General features: G+C 40.5%; 1 protein-coding gene across 5 annotated transcripts in view; it reads right to left on the bottom strand.

Annotated features, from left to right (window-relative positions):
- The window catches only part of pacs1 (phosphofurin acidic cluster sorting protein 1), a 32,859-nt gene extending 12,731 nt beyond the window's left edge, over positions 1 to 20,128 (bottom strand). For 3 of the 5 annotated variants that reach the window (XM_017036619.2, XM_017036623.2, XM_008320879.3), the window contains exon 1: positions 19,553 to 20,127. In XM_017036619.2, coding sequence (XP_016892108.1) covers positions 19,553 to 19,707 — 155 coding nt within the window. In that variant the 5' untranslated portion in view covers positions 19,708 to 20,127. Of the gene's footprint in view, positions 1 to 19,552 lie in introns of all 5 variants that reach the window. The other 2 variants (XM_017036627.2, XM_017036628.2) reach the window with 2 other exon arrangements.
- Positions 20,129 to 21,103: the final 975 nt, after the last annotated feature.

The raw sequence follows: 21,103 nt of genomic DNA, 5'->3' as shown, positions 1-21,103 counted from the left end.
TTTAAAAGTTTAGGTTTATTCTTGTATTCAAGTAAAATATTTCGTCCAGCATTTTACATCCACCTAACACTGAACCAGGCCGCCAGTCATATTTTGATCCTCATTTCTGCGTGTGAGCCAAAAAGTTTGCCCATCCTTGGCCTAAGGTTAGCAAATCATCTAAAGTGCTAAATGAAATTTACAAAGTTGACTTATTATAGTTAAAGGTAATTTAATACATTGCAAACTTTTCAAACAATTACCAAAGCAGCCTGCTACAGTTAACCTGAAATAGCTACCAGCAGCCAAAAAAGTAGCTAGTAGTTTAAAAAGTTGCTAAATGTTAGCAACAAAAACAGGCATGAATACAGACGGAAACTATGAGTTAGCCTCAAATTACTACAATAAAAGAGTTTTTGGACAAAAAAGTAGCTAGTAGTTTAAAAAGTTGCTAAATTACTACAATAAAAGAGTTTTTGGAACTTTTTTCTTGGTTTGTCAATAACAATGTCATTTAAAGGAAAACAAACTCAATGCTAATGTGTGGACATTGGACAGATGACAGCTAAAGACATGTTTTTATAAAAAGACAGAGCAACTGAAACCAACACATAAGATCAACCAATGATGAAAACAGTCCTTCAAAGAGGAAACGGATCAATAGTTGGGTCAGCACCGAGCTGAACCACAGACTGACCCAGGTTTGATGTGGGGATTAAAGTCAACCAGAGTGCTCTGTCAAAACACACTCTTTTTGTTAATGCATTGTTCTGATTTGTGTGTGAAAACACATGCCTGCCTTTCATCTTTCACTTCATCTCTCACTGAAGCCTCAGTGCTGAGGCGTCCACAGATCTTCAAAAAGCCCAGAGAGGTTAAAGCTATCAATAACAAAAAGCCTCTTTTAAGAGAAAAATAGTCTGGCACACAAACCACAACTAAGTGCAGTGTGTTTGTTCAGCTGAGTGACGGCAGGAGATGAAGGACAAATAAAGTCAGTACAGTAATATGTGAGATGGACACGGTGATTTAGTGTTCCACAGAAGAGGGGAAAAAAAGAACACTCAGATTGTGACAAGGTATTTTAATTTACACCGTAACTTGGATCAGTGAATCTCAGTAAATGTGTGTGTTCTGGTGTGTGTCATAGTGAGTGTTATGCTGCGCTCGGTTCAGCTGTCCGTCAGGGATGGATGACCCCTGTAATGGAATGATAATGAGGAGAGCAGGGAATAAAGGAGGAGGATCCGACTCTTTACTGCCCCTCTGTTAAAAGTCAATGCTGTGATGTCACTGATTATAAATACACTTGGTGGACAAAGACGTTGGGCGTGGTCCTTCAGCGGCGAGCGAGAGAAGACCGATGGTCTGGTGAGGTAAGACAGACAGACCAATGCTAAGGAAAGGAAAGGATTGAACATGAACAAGTGGAGAAGGATGCATCTAAGGACATTATGAAATCAAACTATGGAGAAGACATGGCGTCAAAGTCAACGAGGTCACATGTCCCCTGATGGACAGATCGCACAGGAGACATTAGGGTTGCTCCTACAGCCACAGATGATTGCCCCGGTCACTCAGTTGTAGCACTGATTCACAAACCTCCGAGGACCTGACTGGTAAACACTTCACCATCAATCTGGACCTAACTGTGATGAATCACATTTGTGCAGCGTGAACCAACGTCACACCTAAGCCTCGGAAATGAAGTCCTGACTCATTTGGACCAATGAAAGGAAGAAATTCAATAAGTATGATCCATTCAAAGATGGGGTCAAAACCATCTGAGAAACAAATGAACAGGAGAGAGGACGAGGGAGCGGGAGAGAGACAGAGAGAGATATAAAGAGAGGAGGGGAGAGGGAGAGGGAGAGAGAGAGAGAGGATGTAAATAATATCTGGTAGTTCAGGCTGTGAAAATAACAAGCACTCACTTCCTCACTAACAACACTCCTAAAATAGCTGTGGGCTGAGTAGAGACGGCCTGTGAAGATGTCAACAGTTTGCAGCAGAAGCGGTGAATTATTTTTCCTTCTCTCTATCTCTCTGGCTTGTTTTTTTTTTTTTTTTTTTTTTTTTTTTAAAAAACAGCGTGATTCCACTGAAAACAGATCTCAGGCCCTGGATTCTCATTATTACAACAGAGCATGAGTGACAGCACAGCGTGAGCACCGAACAGAACGCAGTAAACGCTCGTCGCCCGGGGGGGAAACAGCGTGTTGTATTTGAATATTTTGTATTTGCATTTAGTGGGGAATGAGTGTCTGGGAATGAGTGTATGTGAAAACTGAGGGGTAGGACACCATATGTGGCAGCTTCTGTTAAAGGCCCGGCCTGTGAAGAGCAGCAGGTTGGTCTCACCTGCAGGACAAATGATCTACGGTTCTGATCTCCAGGAGAAATATATATATACGAGCGGGAGCAAAAACACTATCAGTGCCAAAAAATATCCAAAAAAAAAAAGCCTTTGTAAACTAAAATTATACCCCTAAGAGCAGCACAACAGTTTTTTTTAACATCCATGTAAAAAGACAAAGGTTCTTCTGTCAAGTCTAAGACTTGTGTTGTTGAAGGAACACACGGCAGACCTGATGGGTCCAAGACTGTACACAAGCTAAAACATAGCAGATCTTTGGCTAAGAATTGTGAAAGAGTATTTTGTTTGTCAATTTCTATAAATTTCTATAAAATGAATCTGTAAACTTTGCTTAGTTGAGTTGATGAGTCGAGTGGTACAAATAATAATTAGCAAACGTTAGCAGGTAGTTGTCCTAGGTTTTCCAAAAAAAATGCAGGTAAATTTATTGGCAATTTATTTTACAAATATTATGGGGTTGGGGAGGGGTTGCCAAATAAAAAAGTGTTCTTAAAAATGAAATAAGACTAGCTTTAAAAAGCAATAGAATAAATCAACACACAGCTCAATTAGCTGATTTCTGGCTAAGGGCAAGACAATATTCTGTTTACCTTAAACATTTTAAAAGTTCATTTGAAAAAAATGTCTTAGCTTAGGATAAAAGTGGACAATTAATTACATATGGCAGAAATGTGGGAAACTACGAGATCTTCGTTTAATTAAATAAGCATGACAACTAAGTGCTTAACGTTACTAATATACCATATTATACAAAAAGCAAAACAAACCAACAACCTACTAAAAGTTAGCAGGTTACTGGCTAAAGTTAGCCAAAAAATTAGGGATACTGTTTACCAAAATATTTTGGAAAAAATCATTAGCTAAAACGTGTTCAAATCAGTTAAAAGGACTTCAGGGCAATTTGGTTTAAAGGATCAAGGGGAACTAAAAACTAGTCAAAACCCACATCAGATATAACCCCAGTGTTCAGAATCACACGCCAAAACAGATGACCGTAAAACTCCAGGTAATCAACTAATGTGTGTAACCTCCACCCTGAGGCTGAAGGACACCATATAATGTCATTAATTAAGGTGACCTGCATTTCCAAGGTCACACGGTCTCACGTCTGATCATTTCCAGAACCTTCCATTAACCTGGGGCCTGGCTTTTACTACAGTATCTACTAGGATCCTCTTTTCCTTCCCCAGGAGGACGAGCCGTCTGCAGAGCAGTGCGTCACAAAGCTCTGCAGTGGGCACTGCTGCTCGTCCATGACCCTCCGACAGATCTGTGACAGCCAATCAGATGGCTGTGGAGGCGGGGCCTGCAGAGGGGAGAGGACGGTGGAGATGTGGAACGGTGTGTTTGTATAGGTGGGTGTGTATGAAGTGGATCTGTGGACCAAATGTCTCTGCTCTGTTAGATAACTGTCATCCTGCTCACAGCTGCAGTCAGTCTCTACGTCTACCTGTGTCTCCTGTGTCTCCTGTGTCTCCTGTGTCTCCTGTGTCTCCTGTGTCCTTGGTGCAGTCATGCTCCACAGGAGGACTCTACTGATGACATCTAGGTTCTGAGTGTTTGACGTGAAACACGTCTGTTTGATAAACCACACGTTCTGGAAAAACAGCCAGCACCTGAGTGAGGGGGGAGGAGCAACAAGCCCTCCCTGACTCACCGAGGCCAGACGGTGCGATGTGATTGGATGTATTCATTTCTAAGGTGGTTTAATGTCCAATTTTTGGTGTCCTGTTGGCCGATTATATATATTTTTGTTTTAACATTTCTCAGCTGATTTTAAACAATGTGGTGGCACCACATTTTAGACAAGCCTTTCTTCTTGGTTTTTTAAAGATATTTCTGGTTCTTATTAGGGTCTTATTTCCGTTCTCACTTACAGCTTTAAAATCAAAACAATTGTATGTAATACTTCACTATTATTTGGTCATTCTTTTTCATTTTCTGAGGTAATTTCCCCCCAGAGTTCTAGGCCATTCTGCAGGGTAACATGTAGCTATTTCAGTTGTAGCTATTAACTGGTTTCCTTTTAGCTTTTTCTTAACACTTTAACAACAACATTTTCAGTACAACTTTCTCTTGATCACCATTTAGTTAAGTAAGCCCCATCTTACTTCAGGCCATTTTTGTTAAGTATTTAAATATATTAATTATTTTTCTAGGCCACCTTTTTATTCAGTCTCCCTTCATTGCACTCACTATGCAGTTTTTTTATGGAATCCTCTCAGTTATTTCTGCGAAATAAAAGACATTTTTGAGGGCTTTTCGCTTCAAACTGAATTGTCCTAAAGTATGTTGTGTATTAGTTGAAGGATTTTTAGTCATTATTGGCTAAGTCTTAGCCATGTGCTGTACAACTCAATTTAACCAATTTTTGGTGGACTTTTGGCCTCCTTCCAACATCTTAGGCTATCTAAATCTTTCTGGACTTATGTTCAGGTTTCTTTTTTTACCTCATTTATTTAAACGTTAAATATTTCAAAGCAATTTTCTGTTAATCTTAATTGGTTAATGGTAATTTAGTTCTGGTAACATTTGGTTTTTCTGGGGTCATCTGTAACTCATTTTGTTACTGTTTCTTTGACCTCGATGACATTGATATATTGTGTGAGGTATGAGATGCACCCGTTCATAAAACCACGTATTCTGGAGAACAAACTGCAGCCCTGATTCACAGAACAGAGCAGGAAATGATGTGATCTGGTTTGATGAATAATTTGTCACAAAATACAGCAGTAACTAAAAAAAGGAAGGAAAACCCACAATGCACTGCTGCGCCTCTGAGACTGACCCTCTGCAGAACCTGTATGAGTCTGTCCTCCTACTGCACCATCTTCCAGCCAACCATCAATTATTAAAGCAGGTCAAAACAAATTTCCAGTCTTAACAGAGTCACAGCAGGATATAATTATACCATTTGTAGCACCATTACCTCCAGAACAACAACGCGTCACTGTCAAGCTGCCAGATCTAATTATCAACTACTGACACTATAAATGGATACAACCCACAGAGTCTTTGTCATTAATGTCATTTCTGAGTGTTGAGCTTTTGGGCTTCATGAAAATCTGTTCCTGAAAAGCTGAATTCTTGACCGGATCTTACGACATTCAAGATGGCGCCGTCGAGTCGCTGAAGGGAATTTTCATATAAACAAACTTTTTTTTTTACACATCATAAATGGGAAGTCAATTCTAAATCCAAAATGTAATCCTGCTGTGGTCTCAACATGAGGAGACACAAACACCTACGTCCTGTTCAGCAGTCCTTCAGATGCCACCACGGCTCCTCTGCAGGCCTTTAGAGGGACACACGTGACCCACAGCTCGGGATAATGACCGGCTTTATCAAATTTATACATGTAATATGTCCTCACAAGGTCAAAATTCAAGGTGAATTTTAATAAACTGTTGAGAAATTAGCATATCCTCTCATCAGCTAATGGCTGTGACGGGCGTCGACTTCCTGCTGTCGTCCTAACCTTCTAACGTAACCTTGTTCTTGTTGTTGTTGATGTTGTTGTTTTGACTAGACCATATGTGTCAAACTCAAGGCCCGGGGGCCAAATGCGGCCCGCCAGGCTGTTTTGTGTGGCCCACGGGAGCTTAAAAAGCATTCACTAAACTCTATATATGCTATACATGATCGATACAGTCTTCCATTTACAACTGGCCCTTTAAGGGGAATTGTATTGCTGATGTGGCCCCCTGGTGGAAATGAGTTTGACACCCCTGGACTAGACTGTCTTTGGTGGAGAAGCCAGCAGAAAATAAAATGAGAAGGTGTCTAATTATCTGGACTGAATGAAAGCAGAGCCTCGCTCTCCTCTTAACAGTATCTGAAAATGGAATCTCCTGCCACCTACTGTACAAGCTGCTGTCATTTTCCGTCTCCCTCTCACCTGTGGTATCAGACTGAAGGTCGTTACCGTGAGGTCGGGGTCACAGTAAGACAGTCATGGTTTTTTATTCAACGGATGCTGTGACTCCTCCCCCACTCCTTTCTCCCTGTTATTCCTCGTCACCCCTGCCAGTAACACAAGCTGTGGAACTGACGTCAGCCCGTCTCCTGCCCACTCCACTGTAAAGCCTATCAGGATTAACCCTTTAATTTATTTCACTTCTCTATGAAGAGTCACAGACACAGAGATGGCCAACGTTCACTCAGCGCCACATACGCGCAGTAGCGTGGGTGCACATGTACTTAATGAGTACCACCTGGGCCAGTTGAGTGTCTCTGCCAATGTGAGTCAATCAAAGTATTTTTAAATTTGACAAACATGTTTTGGTTTCTTATTTTATCTGACGTATTTCTTTATTTTAGCTTTTTTGAACCCATATTTCAGCATTTCTAGATTAAAGCTTTTTTTAACCCATATTTCAGCATTTCTAGATTAAATGTAAATTCTGGTCTGATTTAGTGAATTTTCCAGACTATTTGTTTTTTCATCCTGTGTCTGGGTTTACGACTTATACTCAGGTGTGACTGATATGTTAAAATATATAATGTCAAGTTTGTTATGGTCTCTTTAGTTTTGGGCCGTTCTGTGTCATCTATTAACTTTTTGAATGATGAATGAATAATTTTTTTAATTTGACTGAGTGACTAACAATGCAGCTGACCTTGATAGAAATTTAAAAATTTAATTGTCTGAGTGACTGAGTGACTAACATTGCAGCTGACCTTGATAGAAATTTAAAATCTTTTTGGACAACACTGTATTACTGTTTATAATTTTTGGCTTTTTTTGTCATTTCTAAGCTTATCAATATTTTAACCAACTGTGTCCTACATTTCTTTGACAATTTTATTTTCATTTTCAAGATGACAAAACAATTTGCCTCTAGCTATTATCAAGTTATCTTTCAAAAATAATTAACGTCTTTGGAAAATTTTCTGTTGCTTTGTTATTTAAAATTAGATTTTTTAAATCAATGATATTTCTGGGTTTGTTATGAATGGAATTTATTCCAAATATTTCCAATAATCTTTGATATATTTTTTACCTGTTTTGTATTTATGCATATTTTAACATGTTTTGTTAATTTATGGCTAAATTTATTTTGGTCTTTGGACGTCATTTCTAAACCGTCCCATTTTAGAAATAAAGTCAATGGACATAAGATATGACAGATGAGTGTGTGTCTGTGTGTGTGACGCTTTCCCCGGAGTGAGTTGCCATCTGCACAGCAACGTCTGCTCGTCTTTCCGACTGAAAAAAAAAAAAAACTCCTCCAGTTTCAGCTACAAACACAGTAACTTACACACTTATCTGTGAGTCTGTTACGTAACCAGTCCAAAAACTGGCTCCCATAAAATACAGAAGAAGAAAAAAACCTCAAAACATTATCCTCCACAAGCGTGGCAAAGTGCCGCCTCTGGCATGAATTCAATCTGTGAAAACAAGCGTTGGATTATAAACCTGGACGACGCTGACCTTACGGTGCCTTCAAGCTCTGTGGGAGGTTTTGTGTTTGTGCCAAAAGGGCACTTAAATCCCACAAAATCACAAAGTTCTGCTCTTTACAATGTCAAACGTTGTAAAACTGCCTGTTTTAGTGCGTCCTTGTCTTAAACACTCGACACACTTTGACAGAGAGCGAGAGAAAAAACAGGCTACAACCTCAAACCACAGAAATCAGAAGCTAAAAAAAGAAACAGGGTAAACAGGTCGGAGATAGTGAGAGCTAACACAGTGCACTCGTCTGACAATGCTGTTCAAGTGAAAGCCAGGTAGGACAAAGACCATCCTCCAACAACATCTATCAACTGTCACAGCCTCCTCTCTAAGGAATGATATCGTCATTCCCTTTGAAAACTTTAAGAGATGAGAACCTCAGCCATGAACAAACACTGTACAATGTTTCTAAGGCAGTGGTTCTTCACCTTGTTGGAGGTAATGAACCTCTGGGGTTCGATCGAACCCAGGTTAAAAACCACTGTTTTAAGGTAGCTCTAAACTCAAAAATCTGGGTTTTCTGCAAGGTTCTAGGTTTCAACCTGGAGAGGAAACTAAATGAGTTATGGAATCCTGGAGTCACAAATTATCATGTTTGATCCTAGTGATGCAGTCAAATATATTACAAACACACACATACAAATGCTGTATATACTGTATATATCAGGGCAGTGTTACTGATGACTCAATTCAATTTGATTGAGATTCATATATACTGTATATATTAGGACGGTGTTATTGATAAGAATGACTCAATTCAATTTGATTGAGATTCTTTAGGTCACAATTCAATTCATTATTGATTAGATTTAGATATTGATCTTAATGTCTCAATATTGATTCAGTAGCAAGAAGAAATACACAAATAATAGAATAATAGAATACCAGTATAATTATTGGTTTCACGCCACACACGTACACATATAGATACATATATACATATATACATATACATTTATACATATATATGTATACATATACATGTAAATATATATACATATATATGTATACATATACATATATACAGTATGTTTATGTATATATGTATATATACGTATATTCACATACACACATGGATGAATGGAGGAGGCAGGCACAGACATGACTGCAGAGAAAAGAAGGTCCAGTCTGGCTGTGACGAAAGAGAGAGATACGTAGAGGGGAGACAGATGGAAGGGATGAGGAGGAGGAGGCAGAGATAATGAAGAGGAGGTGAGAAGGAATAAAAAGGAGCTTAACTCTCTCCACCATATCTCCTCCTCCTTTTCTCAGTCAGCCTGGCTTTGACGTTGCTCCTGAAACAATCCTCCTCCTCCTCCTCCTTTCTTTTCCATTCCAGATCCTTTCCTCTCACCTCACCCTCAGGTTCTTCACACTCCCCCTGCCTTTTTGACTCCTCACAGCAGGCACTGCTCTCACCTCCTCCATCTCATCGACCTCCTCTCATCACCCCTCCATCTGTCAAGTTTCATGACTGGTCACAGATTTCTTCTTTTCAAGCTTGAGATTAAGAGCACGAAAAATTCCAAATTTACAAACAACATTTTCTGCGGTTTAATCTGTGAGAAAACGTCAGGACGTTTCAAATGTGGTGCCTTTAATTTTAGGTGTAAAGTGAAGAGAACTCGCACTTATGCAATGCTGTGTTATTTTACAGCTATTTGTGAATGTCATGTCTATTCTCCTAATGGGAATTTTTATTTTCAATTATAAGCATTGATCTGGGACATTTTAATGTCAATAAAAAAAAGCTCCATAAGGGTAGCAGTGAAGAATGACAGACGATCAGCTGTGGAGACGTCCATTCATTTCACTTCTACCACTTCATCCCTTCAGGGTTCACAGGCTAAGAAAGAGCCAATCCCAGCAGTCGTCAGGTGAGGGCGGGGCTACACCCTGGACGGTTCTCTAGTCCATTGCCGGCCCCCGGTTTTAGTAAACTAGTTATCTACTTTGAGTAAAGGAAGAGGCCCAACCTCTAACCACTGTATGAAAGAGAACAATAAACACAGAAAAAGAAGAAGAAAGTTCCAGCTCTCTGTTCATCATAGACCCAACATGGCAGAGTGGAACTATTTCACTGCTCAAGTCAGTAATAAGAGAAGCTGAGAGAAAAACTTTAGCTTGTGTATCAACTGATGAATTTAAGAGGATAGGTCATCATGAAGACTCACAGCGCCCCCTACTTCATTTTCACAGCTGTGCAAATCTGACGACACCACTACAGGGAGACTGCTGTCTTTTCCTTTTCCTTCTTTTTCTGTTTGCAGAGCAGATCATAGGTCACTGACATGATCCGACACCCAGAACACACACACACACACACACACACTGTAAAGCATTACATGGTTTGGTCCGCATGGTGGGGGAAAACTGGTTGTACTCAATGAAGCATAGAGTCATGTTACAGGCTGCAGAAACACACACATACACACACACACACACACATTCAAAACAACAGCAAGTCCAAGGTCAACCAGGACACTAATTCAGGTGATGCCAAACACAATCACACAATCACCACATTCAAAGACTGCTGAGGTCCAAGGTCATCCAGGACACTAATTCAAGTGATGCCAAACACAATCACACAATCACTGCACCACCATCTCACTCCAGGTCCACAATCAGACTGAGCGACGCAGACGGCAGCAGGGAGGCGAGGAGGAGAAACCACTGTAGCACCTGCAGGTTTTCACTTCACTGCAGGATCACTGAAGGTGAGGTAGTGAACTGCACCGTAACAGCAGTGCTACACACTGGAAACACACACACAACAGCAAGAATGTTGCTGCGGAATGCAAAGCAGCAGCAACAGCAACAACAAAACAGGGAAAAAAACCCCACAGGTTGTTCAAGTTGTGTTAGCGTCCTTTGCTAAACTGCAAGTTTACCACAGCATCTAAGGATTTCCTTTTGCTAACAGGGTTCTTTTGTACAGCGTTCACTGGACTATTACTAGGCTTTTATTTTGCAAAATAAACTTTAATAAGCTTTTGTAGGCTAACTTTAAACCACATCTGTTTGCTGCTACTTTTCTGAGAAGTACAATCAGAGGAGTAAAGATTTAGTTGGTACTCCTCACTACTCCTGTAGAGCTCAAACCGCTGTCATTATGATTCTATAGCTGTATGCTGTGCTGGGACATCTGACATCCTGATGTATATTCTATTGGCTCTTGCTTCTTTACTCTCACTAAACTCCTTCTCTTTTCACTCCTCCCTCACTCCATCACTTTCTGTCTTGCTCCAGATCCCACAGCCTGAGGCAAGGACGCACAGAGGCATTAATAAGGAGGGCAGACTCAGCCTTTACCAATCAGACACACCGGGCTCCGTCAACGTCCATTAGACATCAGGACAGCAATGCTTCGTCAGCCGTTTATGGTTGTTAAGTTTTTACTTTGTGACTCCCTTCAGCATGCAGTGTGTCCAGTTTTTTTTTTTATGTTGTATTGTGTTGGTTTAATGTTACGTTTAATGTTTGTGTTATGTTACAATGATACTGTAAATGTAAACTTGACTGCTGATGTCAGACTGGTGAGCAAACCATAAATTATTGATGGTAAATAATTCTCAATCTCGACCGCTGCTGAGGAGAAATAAACCAGAGAGAGCAACTGAACTGAGTGAGCGTCAATAAATTATAATCAGTAAGCCTTAAACACAGGCACCGTGTCAGGGTCAATCAGTGTTAAGTCCATTACAAGCAGCTGTTATCACTTGGCTGCATGGGGACGGGTATAAATGTAATGTAACCTGACCTGCAGAGGATTACAGACATGAGCAGGCATTGTTTGATTGGACGTGTGAAGATACTGCAGTAGCAGCACCAAATGAAGTACTGAGTTCCTCTTACTGGTCTTTTAGAGAGAGAGAGAGGGAGAGTGTGTGTGTGTGTGTGCTGTGAAAGAACATTGCAAACATTTTCTGGTAAATTGGGCAACAGGAATTGAGTAATACAATAAATTGTTTTTAATTGCGTTTACTTGGAGTATAAGGAGTATGCAGGTAGAGGAAGAATTATTTATGTTAAAAAACTTAAACGTTTTTTAATTAAATTGTTTTCAAGAACTTTCTAAATTCTGTAGAGTTGATATGAAAAAAAGTTGAGATTTTATTTCACTTAATTTACTGTTGCCTTCCTTCCAACTCATGTATGAAGCTGAAAGCACACTGAAATGGTTTGTCACACACACACACACACACACACACACACATAAGTGTGTGTTATTGAAGTGTGTGTGACCATGTGTCTATTGTCAGCCTGATTTGTGTTTCCTTTTATGTAGCTGGACACCGCTGTGTCCCAGTTTTTGGCACATTGAATGAAAGCCGAGCATATGTCAGGGCCACTGTCCTCCCCCAGAAGGAGGAGGTCTGTGCACGTACGTGTGCGTGTGTGTGTGTTTGTGTGACGCCAGATGGAAGTCCATGATTGCACAGTGGTGGAGGAAACCATGCCTGCAGACAATTAGTGTTTAGCTCTGAAAAAACACATGTAAATATTATGGAACTGCAGAAAAGGTCTTATCAGACCACTGCAGAGATTGACCACAAGGTTAACACTGCAGCAGCAGCAGCAGCAGCAGCAGCAGCAGCAGCAGCAGCAGCAGGCGCAGGGGGAAGAAAGGAGCACAAAAAGCTATGGCATCACCAGAGCCACATTGGGGCCCCGGCCCCCTCCAAATGTCTTAAAATCCACTTTTCAACATTAAAGGGTTTCCAGCAACCACCAATTACATGTGTGATTTGACATAGGGTTAGTGTTTGGCCATTCCTCGAGCCTTGTTCCTCCAATTCATTAGACTGCAGAAATATGATAAGCAAAATATGGTTGGACTTCCTGAATACACCAGAATACCAAAGGACAAAGTCAGGGTTTGTTTCCAGCTCCAGGTAATATAATGAATATAAATAAGTCAGGGTTTGTTTCCAGCTCCAGGTTAGAACTAGTGCAGCTCTAAATGCTAGGACTGTAGTACCTTTAGATTTGGAGGGTTTAGAGGTTTAAAAAAAAAGAAATGCACTTGTTTGGTTTCTCCACATCTTGAGAAAACATGTTGCAGATTGTTATCAAGTTTTATCATATCTTTGTCAAAAGTTGAACTCACACACATATCATATTTAATTCAGCTTCCGACAATTGTTTTCTTGTTCTAAAACTGAGGACCATTTGAACAGAACTGGATTTCAAGCCTTAGACCAAGCAAAGAAGCAGGTTGTGACAGAATTATCTGATGGAAAAAAATGTATTTTAAACTTTTGACCTGACCCTCATAGTCCTGGGAATCATTAACCACAAATTACCTGCATATAGAGAGACAAGGCTAACCTCTTTTTGGTATGCACACATTTTCAGGATCTAAGATAATGCAACCCTAATCAGGACGGACCGAGACCAGGGGTTAAAGCTGTCAGTGTGGGATCAGATCACCTAGGTCGGATGTTACTGTACACTCATCTGAGCCAAGGGAAGGAAACTCCAAACCTCTAAAACTCTCAGCTGTGCAGAGATACGAGCCGTGCCAGGACCAGGAGGCAGAGCTTGAGCATCTTAATCATCACTACTACCCTGGGCTGCCCTCCTGCGTTGGAGTATTCCTCTTCTATTTCCATTCATCGGCCGGGCCTTAGTGGGCAGGCTGAGGGATAATGTAACGCTGACACTCGAGGAACGGCCGCGTGTCATCCCAAGACTATTGTGTTGCCAGACAATTATAGCAAACGAGTCTAACAAATGCACAATGTATAATTCACAACATCCTGCATTTCTGCAACCGCCGCTGCTTCCAGCCCACAGTGTGCAGTTACCAGGCAGGAGATAAGCATCTATTTTTAATGTCACGACCCTGCTGTTTTCACTTAGGCTGCTTTGTCAGCTCTACGATTTAGGGCTCTTAGCACAGGAACACAGTCATTAGTGTAAAGCAGTGGGACAAACATTTTAAGGAAACAACCCCTGGTATTTGGAAGATACCTTAGCTCCGTGTGTGGAACTAATCTTAGGTGTCGACTGGAGCATCCGCTCTGCCAAAGGCATAGTTAATAATGACTGAATCACAACCAATAAAACGGCAATATTTCACCATCCAGAAATAGATCTGATCAAGTCCACCTACGATGGAAGACGCCTCGTCTCACTGTGAGCATGAGCCAGCCAGTAGTTTTCTTCACCCCTACCTACAACAACAGGAAGTGATGTCATTTTCCCTCCGGAATCATAGTTGGTATACTTTTCACGGTAGAACACGGTCTGATACAAAGATCTGTCTGCTCAGACGTGTTTGACAGACTGACGTGATGTGAGTGCACTGTTGATGTGCTCATTTTTGGATTTTGGTAGTTTTGATGAATGAAAAAAAAATCCTCTAAATATTTTTTTATCCCCTTTTGTGCACAAATAGCACACTTTTTAGTTTAGCTTTTTTTTTTTAAAAAAAAAAAAGCTATCTTTTTTAGGCAAAGTTTTTGCTACATTTTAACTTGTTTCTAGCTGAATTTGTTGAATTTATTTAGCAAAGAATAAATGACAAAACTGCCATTTACTCTTCACACATCTTATCTTTCCTTTGGGATACATTTTATCTTTGGCTAAATTTTAACCTTTTTAACAAATGTGATCTTTGTTTTGACTACATGTTATTTATCTGAGGTTTGTCTATTTCATGGCTACATGTAACATTTTTTCTGGCAATTATTTTCACCTTTTTCCTAAATTTTCTTTTCCAGATCTATGATCTGGCCAAATTTTACCAGGCTGGATATCTAACAAGTTTGTCACTAAATTCTAACTACTGTCCCTACTGTCCTGAGCTAATATTTTTGGACATCATTTTAATGTCATTGCAGTCATTGTTATTTGTCTATATGAAAATACTTTTCAGCCAAAAAACAACAGCCTTTTTGTTGCTCTTCTGTTTCATTCTCAGGATTTTTTTCTTTGAGTGCATCTTTTGATTTCTTCATGGGAACCCATTTGCACAACCTTAGTTCATGGTAAAAAAATGTTCCGGTGTCATGCTTTAAAATTTTTTTTTATTTCTTCACTGTTGGTGTTCATCTGTGGATCCTTGTGAAACTGAAGAGTCAAAGAAGCTGTTGTTTCCTGTTTACACACACACAAAAAAAGGATCTTCTCATATTTTAAGAAGAATGCCGTGGTTTGAATGTGGCTGTGAGAGCAGCAGTCATGGGACTCTGCCTCCCTCCCCCACCTGTGCTCTGTGAGGGGGCTTTCTTTAATCATGCTGGATGAGAAGCTCTGCCACTGAGCTCATTCCTGAAATACCTGACACAGAGTGGCTGCATGAGGAGGCCTGGGCGCTCACTCTGCTGGAGGATGGAATTCAAACCATTTGTGGTGCAAACTCCCGGGAACGTTTTATAAACAAAGTTTACAGAAATAAAAAGCAAACATAGAGAATTTGGGACAAATGCCATGAAAACTACAGTTTGAAGTGTGGTCAAATACTGGAGCCTCAGTTTAACAGACCAGTGATTTAGGACAGACAAGAATCAGGATGGATGTGAACCAGATACAGATACCAACAGATACCAACCACGGGCTAATGCTACCAGTAAGAAAGGCTCAGCACTTGTGGAAATCTCTCTGTGTGTAAAAGCCACAGGCAGAAACCACTGCTGAATGTGCATGACTGTCTGCAGTCCAGATCTACAGCTGATTAAAATGACAGGTGCATTATGTAGAGAAGAATCAGACCTCAGTCCATGATAAAAGTCTGCACTGGAAAATACCAGAAAAAATAGAATCTGCTGCAAAAAGTGCATTTCACCTAAGTGCTAAACATCTGTCTTAGCTTCTATTTTTAGAAAAATGACAGAACATTTTGATGAAATAGGATTTGAAACCTTCACTGAAGTTTGTAGTTGCAGAAACATACGGTGTGAGGCCAATTTTCAGAGAAACGTCGGCGGGAATAAATGGCTGCAGAAAAGAACATTTCCTGGCCGTGTGGTGAAGGAAAGGAAGCAACGGAAAGCCAGAGGAGGCTGCAGGAGAGGAATCACCCTGCAGTCAGACAAATGATTTATTCCTATGTAGTAGAAGGAGAGGAAAGAAGGTCAGGAGGAGAGAAAGAGGAAGAGACCTCAGAGGAGACACTCGGTGGAGAGGAGTCAGGGTTAGAGCCATAAAAACATATTTGGGTTGAGGACAGAAAAGACAGGGGAACTTTTCCACAAACAATCATGTTGGGCTATTTTATGTACTTTTTTTAGCACACCAGCGTTGGTTTGGTTGTTGTTTAGTCATTCCTTCCATTGTCAAATGTATTATAAGTAACCAGACTTAGTATTACCTAAAGTTTCTAAACCTGGTGGCTAAGACGTCCCACAGGGGTCGACATGTTCAGCATCTGTCCAGGTTCTCTGGAGATACACGGAGAAAACAACTGAGAGCAGGTTCGTGCCTGCCAGCAACTCACCACGATTAAACAACATACCAAGAGGCATTGTGGGTAGACGAGACAGGATGGGGTTATACAGTAGCAACAACACCTCAGATGGAGAAAGAAATGAGGAGGTGGTTTAGTTACAGAGACGAGGAGTAAATGGGTCAAACTCAGTTTCTTTTCATTTCCAAAGCCCCACTCCTTCAGCTGGAGCCTGTGATAAATCCTATTAGAATGTAAATGACAGAGTCACTGCTTTCATTCCTGTTCCTCCTCCTCCAACACCACAGTTTCTTGTCGCTACTGCTGCAGAGAAATCAAAGATATTTAACCAACCGTGACGACTGCGCAAAAACAAAAAGTCAATACTCAAAAGTATTGAGTGCCAAAAATGTATAATATTTGGCTGTGGCTAACGCAGGAGAATTGTGCAGCAAAATGACCTTGAAACAACTAAAAACACACAAAGTGTTTTTTTAAAACCCCCCATATATGCAGGTAGCCTTCCTTGGCAAAAAACCCTCTATAAGATATTTGTCACATATATGCAGGTAGCCTTCCTTGGCAAATAGCTCACAGTTTTGGCTACGTACGGCATGTTATTTCAGAGTCTTTGTCTCAAATGTACCAAACATTCCATTGTTCTGAGAGAATGCAGATGACATAATTATTAGCTAAAATATCTGTAGGTGGGTTAAAGATATCCAAAAACCATCAAAGACTTCACACAGTGAAAAAGGCTAAACGTTTATCATACAGAGCTAAATGTCACCAACCCTTTATAAGTCATTTATTTTGAATTTGTTTTCTAAATGTTTCATTTGTCATTTGTTCCCTTTGTGTCATTTATTTGCTAGTTTTACTGCTTTTGACAACCCATACTCGTTTTCATGTTTAGCCTGAGACGTTCCGGATCACACATCAGAGACTTTATTTACAAGCCTGTGGTGGAGGATGCAACATGACCACAACAGGAAAAGACAAAAACACTTCCCTAAGTCTTTGTTGGTGTGTGAGCTGTGTGTGTCGAGCTTTTAATGCAGGCTTTATTCCTGTTAAATGCTTTTAGCAGCCCAAACATCTGGACTGGTGTCAGGTAGAGGCTGCAGCTGAGCTGCCTGACAACAAACTGCACTTTAGATGGACACCTACTAGAAGTTTACCGGCCTGTAAATGTCACAGACTAATTTTAACACCCAGATACAAGCACTGTTTATGGTTTGAATTTGCTTATAAAAAACCCAACACTGACTCTCAGACTGTGCTCAGCAGCCTGTGACTCACATGAGCAGCTCCTTAGTCTCTACAAAGGCTGACCTTTGACCTCAAATCTGACTCATAACCACGGATGTTATAGCAGACAAGCAGATAAATTAAGAGTATCTGGAGATGCTGGAGGGTGGTGCCTGCAACATATATATATATATACTTATACGTATTATATACATGTGTGTCCTATATCTCTTGCTAAGCCAGTGCCACATCAGATACAACAAGTTGTGGGCACTGAATTTCTACTTTTTCACCATAATATTGTTCTCCAACCACTCATGAGGCTGCATAAGAGCAACAGTAACAAGCCAAAGCAGACAACTAATCAGAGGGTAGGTGGTTATTTTGCTGTTGGCAAGCAAGCTAAAAAGTCACTCTGAGCTAACAAAATGACAGCAGTGTCTATAATGTAAGATTTTATATTGATTTTTTTAAAGAAGGACCTCTACTGCTCCACAGATTTCAGGTGTCATATAAATCATCAGTCAACATTTGAACCTAATTTGTACAAGGTTGTACACAGTACAATATCAGAAATGATGCAATAAAGGAAAATATGATATTAACACATTATTAGGAAATATTTACACATGTATAGGATTGTAAAAAAAAACAAAGCTGCTGAAAAAATGCTCTGCAGCATGAGGGACAGGATGTGGTTCAACAGCTGTAGATTTTTAGTGTAAGGGTTTGAGAAAAGGTCAATTTCCTGGCAAAAAGAAGAGGAGGGGAAACTTTGGCCTCAACCTTCAAAAAAAAAAACAAACTTTTCCTGCAAGTAGGGCTTCTAAACAAGGTATCGTTAAGTGTTGAGCCTCAGGTTGGCAAACTGCTGCAAACACTTATGCCAAAAACATTTTTAAAAATGGCTATTACTGGCAAAGTAGCAGGATCTGGATGAGGGAAGAACCCAAAACTCCTGATATGATACAGACAATCCTTCCGGTGGTGTTGGTCTGAGACGACAGCTTGTGATGAGGTGTCTCACCTACTGTGACCTTGCTGCACTGCACCTCCCACATCAACAACCAACATCCATCACAACATGTCAAGGAAACGTGATGTAGCTGCTTTTTCCCCATTCCTTCCCCGTTACTGTCCCCTGTGTCGTCCCCTACAAAACCAATTCATCACAGCAGGAGATGTGTGTGCACTCAGTACAGTCATGGTGACAGTCTGCAACACAACGCTGTGTCTGGCTTTGTGTCTGCATGGCTCAGGTACTGATACACACTGCTGTGGAAATGCTGCAGCTGCTCCAACCCAAACAGCCCTGCTAGCTTTCATTTAACCACAAGCTAATGTTTGTCCACCGAAACCATGTTGCATGGCTTCCCTTTAACACCATACACGCTGTGTTGTTCACGCAACATATCTATTGTCACATCTAAAAAAAAACAAACACCGAGAGTTCCTTTATTAAACAGGATATGTGAACTTTGGGACATTTAGCTTCATAATTAGCTTTGACTTAGTCTTACATATGGTACCATTAATTCCCATTACCAATACCACTGGTAACGCCATTAAGACATTTTTCACATTGCCCTTTAGGTTATCAGTTAGTGTTTTTTTTGTTGGGTTTTTTTTTTTTTGACCAACAACTCCATGTACTTTTGCTAATTATAAAAAAATGTTCACATTACTGAATGTTTAGCAATTCGTATGCATTAACTAATTATTTAACCAATTATAACTTTGCTTTATATTTTGTTAGGTTTTTGGGGTAAAGTTTAAGCTTTGTAGTATCACTTTATGAATATTATATGATAATATATGTCTTCAGCCAATGCACTGCCCTCTATTGGTTCCATCTATGTGGAATTAGTGGGGCAGGCAAAAATACTAGCATGGAGATTACGTGCCCAAAATCCAACAAAGGAGGTAAGTGAAACTGCAGACAGATGTTAGTATTACTACCAGGAACACGCCACCATACACTTCTAGTGAATGACCTAAAGCAACCACAGGGTATAAGTAGCTGAAATGTGATGGGAAGTTGTTCCAATACAACGAGACAAACAGCACAACAACTGCCAACTATTCACTGACATACCTGGGCACACAGCTGGGAGAGGAGCGGTCCACCTCCCAGGTAGCGAACAGGTTCATATGGACAGGCCGGTTGGAGGTGATGCTGACCGGCTTGGAGGGCTGCATGTGAGGGGAAGGGACGCCCCCAGTCCGCGGGAGACCTCCGCGTTCCGACATCCCGCTATCCGGTAGTGAATGTCGGGAGAAAATCGTACAAGGGGCCTGGATTTCTGTCCCTTCTTCGCACTCTTCTTTGTCGTCCTGTTTTTGCCTTGTGTTTTTTGTTTTCTCTCCCCAAAAAAATACGTTAAAAGTCGCCGCCCGAGCTGCGCTGCAGTCGAGGCAGAAAAACAGTCACTCCTCGCCGCCTGCCGCTGGAAACATGGCCCGGTGTCAGAGAGCGAAGAAGCTGGAGCTTCAGAGGCCGAGGACAGAGGCGGCAGCTGGGGCTGAGAGAACCCGAGTCCGTGGTGTGGGTCCTGCTGCCGCTGCTGCCTCTGTTGTTAGACTGTGTGTGTGGTGGAAAACACACCTTAGTATCAGATATACACACACACACACACACATACACACGGACATACACACACGAACAGAAAGAAAGGAACCGGAAATAACTGAGAGAGAGAGAGAGAGAGAGAGAGATTCACTCAGAGAGAATTAGACCGATATATACTGTGTGTATATATATATATATAGAGAGAGAGAGAGAAGAGAAATAGATTATATCACAAGCTATTCGGTTAATTTGTTTATATTTTTCCACTATCACTCATTATTGCTTTAATTGGCTTCTATTTTATTTAACTTTCATTATTTAATTTTTTTTCAAGCGATAGTGGAGTATTTCTTGGCTAACGTTTAAGCTATTTGTATAGTTAGTTTTCTGGGATACAAGCTATCTGCATTCTATACATACATGTGAATTTTCTTTTTAGCTAACTGGTATTAGTCTTGGCTATTTGTAAACACGAGCTAGACAGACAGATAGAACTTTAGTAAGTTCTCATATTGATTCTTTGGAGTGCATATTTGTTACCTGGACTAATTTTGTTAATTTATTCATTAGCTACTTTTACTACAATTATTGACTAAGCATGTTAACTGTTGTGAATTACTTTTGGTTGTTTGGTTTTACTTTGTAAAAACATGTATTATTTTTCTATCTGTAGACAGCCATGTGGCCCTTTGGCCCAGAGGCCATGTCTCTGTCATTGGTGTGGAAACCCAGGGTTCACCTCCTGGGTGAGTTAGAATCCCAGTTAGGGCAGTTGGTACCTTCCAGTGGACTGACCACCTGCAGGAAGGTTCAGGGGGGTTGGTACGGTGCAGTGGGATTTGGGTGGTGGTCGTGAGTGGATGGAAATGAGTGGATGGACAGACAGCTGTTGCTAGATATTATTTCTTAGCAATTGCTTAATGTAGACCTTATTGTGAGTATAAATATTACCTTGTTAATGGTTTAGCCCAAGTAAGAAAATAAAACTATTAAATGGCTAACTTGTAGCCAGATAAAAAACTAGATAATAAAAAAATCTTAAAAAATCTTATAATAGTTAAAATAAAGTAAGCAATG

This window comes from Cynoglossus semilaevis, chromosome 1, assembly GCF_000523025.1.
Source record: "Cynoglossus semilaevis isolate Cse_v1.0 chromosome 1, Cse_v1.0, whole genome shotgun sequence".
Taxonomy (NCBI): domain Eukaryota; kingdom Metazoa; phylum Chordata; class Actinopteri; order Pleuronectiformes; family Cynoglossidae; genus Cynoglossus; species Cynoglossus semilaevis.
The sequence above is the reverse complement of the archived record's forward strand: the minus strand, read 5'-3'. Positions and strand labels throughout refer to the sequence as shown.